Raw genomic sequence first — 9,074 nt, forward strand, 5'->3', positions numbered from 1 at the left:
TTTTGCTGCAATCACATGAGGTTTATTTGGGATAGACCGGTACCGGGGTCGATCTCGTGACCATGTTGGCCAGAGGAGTCCGACCCCGGGGTCAATCTCGTTTGTTCTTTCTTTATTTTTTGTTTATATATATTTTTTGTTTTTTTCAAGACAGGGTTTCTCCTGGAACTCCCTATGTAGACCAGGCTGGCCTTGAACTCAGAGATGCACTTGTCTCTGCCTCCTGGATGCTTAAAGGCATGCACCACCATGCCCTGCTTCTCTTTAAGTTTTATTACTTTTAATTATGTGTGTATGTGTACAGGTGTGTATATGCACATGCATTCGGTGCCTGCAGAGGCCAGAGACCTTGAATCCCCTGGACCAGGAGTTACAGAACATTGTGACCTACCATGTGGGTGCTGTGAACAGAACCTGGATCGCCAGCAAGAGCTTCAGGAGCTTTTACAGGCAGAGCCAGCTCTCGAGCCCCACATGTTCAGTATTTTCCAGCATCAGGAAGGCATGAAGCACCACTTACCCTGCTGGTCCTGAAAGGCAAAGGAAAGCAATCAGAGGGAGGAGGTATCAGAGGGAGGAGGTATCAGAGGGAGGAGGTACCTCTGGTCCTCTCCACGCAGGCGCGGGGGGGGGGTTGCGGGGGGAGCCCGGCCACATTTACCGTTCTGTGCACAGTGGCCTTGATCATTGTTGGGGTCTTCAGCAGGCCAGACAGACAGGGTCGCCTCGAACCTTGAAAACCGGAAGGGCTGGGAGGGGGGCGCTGGACCCTAGGGCCAGGGCTCAAGCAGCTCAAGGTCCCAGAAACAGTCCCATGATTTACAAGGGATTGGCTGCTTTGAGGAAAGGCGGGAAAGGAGGACAAAGAACGGGTGCGAGGAGGAGGGGTAGGCAGGAGGGAGGAGGGGTGGAGGAGAGAGAAAGGTCTGGAGCGGGGAGGAGGAGGGGCTGACTGCGCTGCGGGGTCAGGAGTTCAGATGCGGGACCGGTAAGGATTTGGGTCACTCTAGCACGCGTGGGTCGAACTGACTGGACGGACCAGGGTCCTCGCACCACTCGGGTCCTCTTGTAGCTCTTCTCTCCCCACTCCGTTTCCCCACCCCTCCCCCAGCGCTGGGTTCAATTAGCAACATACTGGGGGGGCAAGGGCGACTTGGTTGCAGTGGAGGCAGGAGGCTGCCACTTATTGTAGTCTCGCCCTCTTCTCCCTTTCTCCGCTGCAGTGTGCACCTGCCCACCCCTGGGCAACTGTGCAGCAAGGGAAACTGAGGCACAGGCCACACAGCTGGGGTGGATCTAGGTAAGGACATGGACGCTCTGAACACACTAAAACTTCCCCAAATAAACCCTAAGTTGGTTCCTAGCAGCCATAGCTCGGGACTGGGAGCCTGGGGAGGGGGCAGGATGGGGTCCTGTGCCTCCGTTTCCCCTGAACTACATACACCCCACTGCTGCCAGAATCCTCCCCTCTGAAGTTAACTAGCAGCCTCCTGGCCACCTGTTCTGCCCCGAGGCTGGCACATTGGTTCATAATTACTGGGATCCCCATTTTGTTCAGTCCTGAGCCTTCATGTCTCTCTCTTTTTTTGTTTTCTATTTTTTGAGAAGGGTTTTTCTATGTAGCCATGGTTGTCGCTCTGTAGACTAGGATGGCCTCGAACTCAGAAATCCACCTGCCTCTGCCTCCTGAGTCCTGCCATACAGGTGTGTGCTGGGCTGCTGTTTCTTTTCTTTTCCTTTTCTCTTTTCTTTTCCTTTTCTTTTCTCTTTTCTTTTCTGAGACAGGGTTTCTCTGTGTAGCCCTGGCTGTCCTGGAACTCACTCTGTAGACCAGGTTGGTCTACAGAGATCTGCCTGCCTCTGCCTCCCAAGTGCTGGGATTAAAGGCATGCACTACCACTGCCAGGCTTGGTGTTTTTTTGAGACAGGGTTTCCGTTTGTAGTTCAGTCTGGCCTTGGCTGTGGTCATCCTCCTGGTCTCAGCTTCCAGAGGTCTGGGCTAAAAGGTGTGAGGTTGCAACGACTTGACTTGTTTCTCCAACTCTCCTCAGCCCTCCCTCCAAGTCATTCCCTAGCCATAGCAGCTCAGGCTGTCCTGGGGGGAGGGCCTTCTCTGAGGGACCCCAGAGCTGAGCGCTACAAATACCTGCCTCCCAGTTCTTCGAAAACAGGAGGTCTGTGTGCACGGCTGCCTCAGTTTCCCCCACTTACTGCCCTCTTTGGAAAACCTTTCAATGCTACTCATTCACACAGCACAGGAAGTCTGTAAGTGGCCTGCAGGGCTGTGGGTGGGGACAGTCCTGAGGCCTCCAGACGAAGGCTGAACTTCCTTTTCTCCAGTGGGGTCCCTGGCCACAGACCCTGTAACCCGGAAGTGGGTTCGAGCTTCCACTGGGGCTTATGTTAGATGGAGGCAACCCCTTCCTTACAGGGAATCCATCACCACCCTGGAGGCTGGGACTCAGCAACTGAGTACATACTGTATGTTGGGTCTCCTACACCTGACAGGAGACAAGGGCACCTAGCTATGTGTGGCTCAGGGTTTCACTGTCTGGAATACCACTCCATGTGAGGAGAGGAGCAGCCTATATCTGATATCAGTTCATGGTGTTTCTAGCCCCATTTATGGAGAGAGAAGCCGGCCTTCCATCCTTGTAACCCACAGAGTATTTTGAAGCAAAACCAGAAAAGAGATGTGCTTTTAAAAATGAGAGCCAGGGCCAGGCAGTGGTGCACGCCTTTAATCCCAGCACTTGGGAGGCAGAGGCAGGCAGATTTCTGAGTTTGAGGCCAGCCTGGTCTACAGAGTGAGGTCCAGGACAGCCAGGGCCATACAGAGAAACCCTGTCTTTTGAAAAACCAAAACCAAAAACATATATATGTGTGTGTGTATATATATATATACACACACATATATATAAATATGTTATATATATATATATATATATATATATATATATATATATATATATATATAAAAGAGAGGGGAGAGAGCCAGGGATGGTGGCACATGCCTTTAATTCCAGCACTCTGGAGGCAGAGGCAGGGGCATCTCTGAGTTTGAGGCCAACCTGGTCTTCTCTCAGTTCTACAACAGAGAAACCTTGTTTTTGAAAAAACCTTAGCTTATGATAAAACACTTCATTTAGTCATTCTTTTATTCTTGTTTGTTTTGTCTTTTGAGATGGGGCTCCATGTAGCCCAGGATACCTTCAAACTCCCTAGCAGAGGCTGCTCTGGACTCCTATGACAGCGGAGGCTGCCCTGGACTCCTATGACAGCTGAGGCTGCTCTGGACTCCTATGACAGCTGTGCCCCATACTTGGCTTAGGGAGACTGCTGTTCCCCTTCTGGCTGGTGAGATGGCAGCAAGAGTGAGTTCAGTCCCCAGGACCCACATGATGGAAGGCAGAACCAGCAGACTGTCACAGTTATCCTCTGATCCCCATGAGTGGGCTGTGGCTTGTGTACAAACCCACACCAAATAGATGGATAAATGTCATGTAAAAGAACCAACTTTTGTGAAAGAGCCTAGAGGAAGATGGTTTAGCTCCCCAAACCCCTAGCATATACTCAGTAAAGCCTTGTGAAAGGTTAGGATGGGCCAAAGCAACAAAACAACAAACGCGTGGGCAGGCCACATTCGGCCTAGTCAGGGTTGGGCACACAGCAGGTGCATTTTAATGCCCGCTTGAGGTGGGTAGATTGGTATGGGATGGTTTTCTCCCTGAGAGAGCCCTTGATGGTAACTCTTGACTGTCAACTAGTCATCAACAAACATCCCAGAGACACTGGGCCGGTGAGGAAGCTGAGGGTGCGCTTCATTTCCTCATTTTAAAAAGGTTTTATGAGGCTGGAGGGAGCTGGCAGCAACCCAGAAAACAGGACATGAGGCCCGTCAGAGAAGCTGCGCAAACACCTGCGGTCTCGGGCCGGCGCCGGCGGAAGCAGCGCGGGAGGGGCGGGAGGCCGGGCTTTCCCGGTAACCCGACCCCCAGGAATGCGGCCGTCCCCCCCCCGCCCCCCTCCCCCGCCCTGCCACCTGGGGACGGTGCCCACAAGCTCTGCCCTCACACTCCAGGGACAGTCCCCTCTCTGCCTCAGCCCCTCCCAGGGGCCCCCTTCCGGTCTTCCTGGCTTATGAAGCTGATCATTGGTTTCTGCCTGATCAAGGAAAGACTGAAGACGCAACTAGAGTAGTCAAAGTTATCTTCGCACTGTGGAAGAAAGGGTTCCCGAGAGCCTGGGGATTTGAACCCAGGCCCACGAGAGTTCAGGTTCAATGTGAAGGGTGAGCAGTCTCCGGCCTGAGCCATGGCGCCCTGTACGAGTCACTTCCCCAGACACTGCCCAGGGAAGACAGAAGCGAAAACAGAATCCTGAGTGGGCGCTGTTTCTGCCACTGACAGGACGCACTGCACCGCCTCCAGTCCAGCCCAGCGCCCTGAGACTTTTTGATTCCCTCCAGTCCTTTTTGCAGTTGTTTTGAAGGTTTAGTAGGAGTTTTTCCCAAAGGCTAAGGGCACCCCAAGAGCAGGTTACGTTTTCTCCAACTAATAAAACTAAACAATGACTGACTGGGTGCTGAGATGGCTCTGCGGGTAAAGGCGCTTGCTGCCAAGCTGACAGGCTGACTTGAGTTCACAGGACCCACATAACGGGAGAGAACAGATTCTGAAAGCTGTGGTCCTTTCGCCAGCCTCTCAGCAAGCCCTTTTCCTACAGAAATGCCATTTTAAAAAAGTCAGTCTAGACAGGCTGCTCATGCCTTTAATCCCAACACTCAGGAGTCAGAGGCTGGAGGATCTATGAGTTCGAGGTTAACTACAGAGTGAGTTCCAGGACAGCCAGAACAACACAGGTTGTCTCGAAAAGCAACCACAAAATATTCAGGTCTTACTATTCCTTTACATTCTCCACGCCACTACGAAATGCTCTCGGTGCCTGATAAAGAAACTGAGGCTCAACAGAGGTAAAACTCAATTTGGTATGTAAACCTGCCTGGAGAAAGGTCCCCAGCCAGCTCAAACCACCGCCTCCAGAGCGCCAGACCATCCCCCACCCGCCAAGGCCAAGACCCAAGGTCAGGGCGGAGCCTCGGGTGCTGGCCAGCTCCGTACCGAACCCCGGGGAGAGGCGGGCCTGGCGCCCGGGGCTGGCTGGCGGCGGGCCAGCACTCGCTGGCTCAGTCCTCTCTGGGGCCCAGGCTGGGATATGGCCCGCGAAGAGCAAACCCCATGTGTGCGGTGAGGGGAGAGTCCACCCTATCTCTCTGAATGGTCCCTTGCCCACAAGAGGTAATAAAACCTGGGTGTGAGGCTCCCTGAGGCTACAACTGGGCAAGGCTCAGGCGTGGGACCCTTGGAGGCCTCAGTGGCTGGGGCAAAGGCCCTGAAGTGCAAAGGAGCTCCAATCGGGGACAGGTAGAGAGGGGGTCATGGAGGAGGGATGAGACTCCTCTCTGGTCCTCTAAGGGATTGTTGTGTTGAGTGTGCTGGGACCTGTTGCTCCCACCTCTTCTACCACCATTCCCAGCAAGCAGAAAACCCTGCATCAGGCCTGGTGGCATAATGTACTAATTAAGAGGGTAATTAAGCCCGGATTCTTTTTTTTTTTTTTTTTTTTTTTTTTTTTTTTTTTTTTTTTTTTTTTTTTTTGTATTTTCGAGACAGGGTTTCTCTGTGTAGTCCTGGCTGTCCTGGAACTCACTCTGTAGACCAGGCTGACCTCCAACTCAGAAATCCTCCTGCCTCTGCCTCCCAAGTGCTGGGATTAAAGGCGCGTGCCACCACCAGCCGGCGACCAGCCCGGATTCTTATTTGCAGGCTCCACTCTGGGACCTACCTCAGGCCCTAGCAGAGTCAAGAGTAAAACTGTGTACTGTCATGGCTGCCCAGAGGCCTGGCACCCTAGTCTGTCCTTGAGGGACAGGTGTGTGGTCCATGCCTGACCTTCCAGCACATGGAAGGTGGAAAGCAGAAGGGTCACTTCTGAAGTCTAGCCTGAGCTATAGAAAAATCCTGTCTCAAAACAACAAAGGCAAAAACAAAACCAAGAAACCCACAAGCTCACCCCAGAACTTCCATGCATCACCAGGAGATCCAGGTCAACTTGAGTTACATCTTTTGCATGGCGTCCTTTAACTCAAGCACTTAGCAGGTCCATATCTGTAAATTCCCAGCCAGCTCCAGCTGTAAAGTGAGATATCCTTGCTTAAAAGACAAAACAAAACTCAACAAACCCGTGCTAAGATGAGGTGATGATTGGCTTGTGTCTTTCAAGCTGAGTGAAATTGCCCTCAGTTCTTGGTCAGCTAGGGTACAGGGTGTTATAATTGAAATCAAATACAGATCCTTCGAAGCAAGGCACAGTGGTATGTATCAGTCTGAGGTAGGATTTCGGGGAGTTCAGGAGGTCAGTCTGGGGTATAGAGTGAGATTCTGTTTCAAAATGTCTCAATCCAGGGCCATGGGATCGAATCAGAAAGTAAAGGTGCCTGTACCAAAGCCTGTCAGCCTGGGTGCCACACCAAGGAGAACTGACCCCCAGCTCCTCTGACCTTCCCAGACACACACACACACACACACACACACACACACACAGAGAGACATACACAAACACATACATACAGACATGCACATATACAGCACAAATACCTACACAGACAAACACAGTTACACAACCACAAAGACAAACACACTCACATCTAAAATAAAAACCCAGCTACAACCACAAAGACAAACACACTAACATCTAAAATAAAAATCCGGATCTGTAAGCTGAGGTTAAGTGGCTCAGGCCTGTTATTGCCACACTTGAAAAGATGAAAACAGGGGGACTGAAGTTAAGTTCACGATTAGCGGAGTCTAGAGGGTGAGACCCTGTCTTAAACTAACCCAAAACAAAGATTAAAAAAAATTTTTTTTCACAGAGATCAAGAAAAAAACTCATAACAAGGGACGGCTGCCCTGGCCGCAGTTGGACTCCACATATCCCATCCTCAGTTTCTCCAAGGAAAAGGCAGGAGGTCAGCTTTTAGGCGTCTGACTCCACCCTGTGAAACTGACAGGGCGCTAAGTAGTTCTGGGGACTCTCCAAGGGACCCTCCTCTACCTCCCCCTTCCTGCCCACACCTGCCAGCTCCCAGCCAGAGGAACCCTGCTTGGCGCCCAGCCCCCGAGGGGCGTGCCTTCGGTGGGCGTGACGCGGGGCGTGGCTTCGCAGAGGGCCGGGGTTTATGAGGCCTCGCACATCTCGCCACATAAGTGCCAGAGACGAGGGAAAGACAAACACACAGATGAGATCCAGTCCGAGGGAAACAGAGAGGCAAGGAGAGGTATCGAGAGGACTAAGGAGGGGAGGAAGAGAGAGGGAGGAGAGGCAAGAAAACAGCAGGGCAGGGACAGAGACGGCCCGGCAATTCAAGCTGGGCGTGGTGACCCGGCCAAACCGCGTTCAGCCCCACCCCCATGACGTCAACCCACAATGCAGCGCGTTGTTGTGCCATGTAGCGAGCGTCGCTCTTGGCAACAGCGGCCGCAGCAGCCACCAGGCGAGGGCGTCCCGCTCCCGCCCCTTTATGCAAATCCACGACGTCACCTCGCACCAATGGCGAGCGGGGGCGGTGAGCTCATCGCGGGGGCCGAGGCTATAAGAGTGCGCGCGGGCGTCGCGGGGCAGAGCGGCCGGCATCGGAGCCGGTCTGTACGGGCAGCGGACTGGGGGGCGTACGGGGCCCCCCGGGGAGGCCGCGGCCACTCCCCCCGCCCCGGGGCCGAGCGCGGCGGGGGAGGTGGGGATGGAAACGCCCTTCTATGGCGAGGAGGCGCTGAGCGGCCTGGCTGCGGGTGCGTCGAGCGTCGCTGGTGCTGCTGGGGCCCCCGGCGGCGGTGGCTTCGCGCCCCCGGGCCGCGCTTTTCCCGGGGCGCCCCCGACGAGCAGCATGCTGAAGAAAGACGCGCTGACGCTTAGCCTGGCGGAGCAGGGAGCGGCGGGATTGAAACCAGGGTCGGCCACTGCACCTTCTGCGCTGCGCCCCGACGGCGCCCCCGACGGGCTGCTGGCTTCGCCGGATCTTGGGCTGCTCAAACTTGCGTCGCCGGAGCTGGAGAGGCTGATCATCCAGTCCAACGGGCTGGTGACCACTACCCCGACCAGTACGCAGTTCCTCTACCCGAAGGTGGCGGCCAGCGAGGAGCAGGAGTTCGCCGAGGGCTTCGTCAAGGCGCTGGAGGACCTGCACAAGCAAAGCCAGCTGGGTGCGGCCACCGCGGCCACCTCAGGGGCTCCCGCGCCCCCCGCGCCCGCCGACCTGGCGGCCACCCCCGGGGCCACCGAGACCCCGGTCTACGCCAACCTGAGCAGTTTCGCGGGTGGCGCCGGGCCCCCTGGGGGCGCGGCCACCGTGGCCTTCGCAGCGGAGCCGGTGCCCTTCCCGCCGCCCCCGGGCGCGCTGGGGCCGCCGCCACCTCCGCATCCACCGCGCCTGGCCGCGCTCAAGGACGAGCCGCAGACCGTGCCGGACGTGCCGAGCTTCGGGGACAGCCCTCCGCTGTCGCCCATCGACATGGACACGCAGGAACGCATCAAGGCGGAGCGCAAGAGGCTGCGCAACCGCATCGCCGCCTCTAAATGCCGCAAGCGCAAGCTGGAGCGTATCTCGCGTCTGGAGGAGAAAGTCAAGACCCTCAAAAGCCAGAACACCGAGCTGGCGTCCACCGCCAGCCTGCTGCGCGAGCAGGTGGCGCAGCTCAAACAGAAAGTCCTCAGCCACGTCAACAGCGGCTGCCAGCTGCTGCCCCAGCACCAGGTCCCCGCGTACTGAGCCCGAGCGCGGGGCGCATGCGCGGACTAGCTGCGGTGGGGGGGCGCCCTGGACTCTTTCGAGACTTGGTGCCCCCGGACTCGACAAGCCGGACCCCTTTACTCTGGATGGGGACCCCGAGCGCACGACCCCCGCCCTCGCGCCGCCTCTGTACCCCCAGTCCTGCGCGTGGCTGCCCCTTTGTACCTCCGAGTAGGGGCTCTAAGGGGCGCGCAGCCTCACGCTCTGCCTTTCCTTTTTTTTTTTTTTT

General features: G+C 55.5%; 1 protein-coding gene and 1 long non-coding RNA gene across 3 annotated transcripts in view; one reads left to right on the forward strand and one right to left on the reverse strand.

Annotated features, from left to right (window-relative positions):
• Nucleotides 1-6,672, reverse strand: part of LOC116069483 — a 10,511-nt gene extending 3,839 nt beyond the window's left edge. Inside the window, exons 1-2 of one of the 2 annotated variants that reach the window (XR_004110023.1) lie at nucleotides 6,073-6,672; nucleotides 392-530 (exon numbers count right to left, since the gene is read on the reverse strand). This is a non-coding gene — a long non-coding RNA (uncharacterized LOC116069483). Of the gene's footprint in view, nucleotides 1-391; nucleotides 531-661; nucleotides 1,595-6,072 lie in introns of those variants that run through there. The other variant, XR_004110022.1, reaches the window with a different exon arrangement.
• A 987-nt stretch (nucleotides 6,673-7,659) lies between these two features.
• Nucleotides 7,660-9,033, forward strand: Jund (JunD proto-oncogene, AP-1 transcription factor subunit). The gene has a single exon (XM_031340146.1). It carries the CDS (start codon nucleotides 7,799-7,801, stop codon nucleotides 8,822-8,824), a length of 1,026 nt encoding a protein of 341 aa, XP_031196006.1. The 5' UTR covers nucleotides 7,660-7,798; the 3' UTR covers nucleotides 8,825-9,033.
• Nucleotides 9,034-9,074: the final 41 nt, after the last annotated feature.

The sequence above is a fragment of the Mastomys coucha genome, unplaced genomic scaffold, assembly GCF_008632895.1.
Source record: "Mastomys coucha isolate ucsf_1 unplaced genomic scaffold, UCSF_Mcou_1 pScaffold22, whole genome shotgun sequence".
In the NCBI taxonomy this organism is placed as follows: domain Eukaryota; kingdom Metazoa; phylum Chordata; class Mammalia; order Rodentia; family Muridae; genus Mastomys; species Mastomys coucha.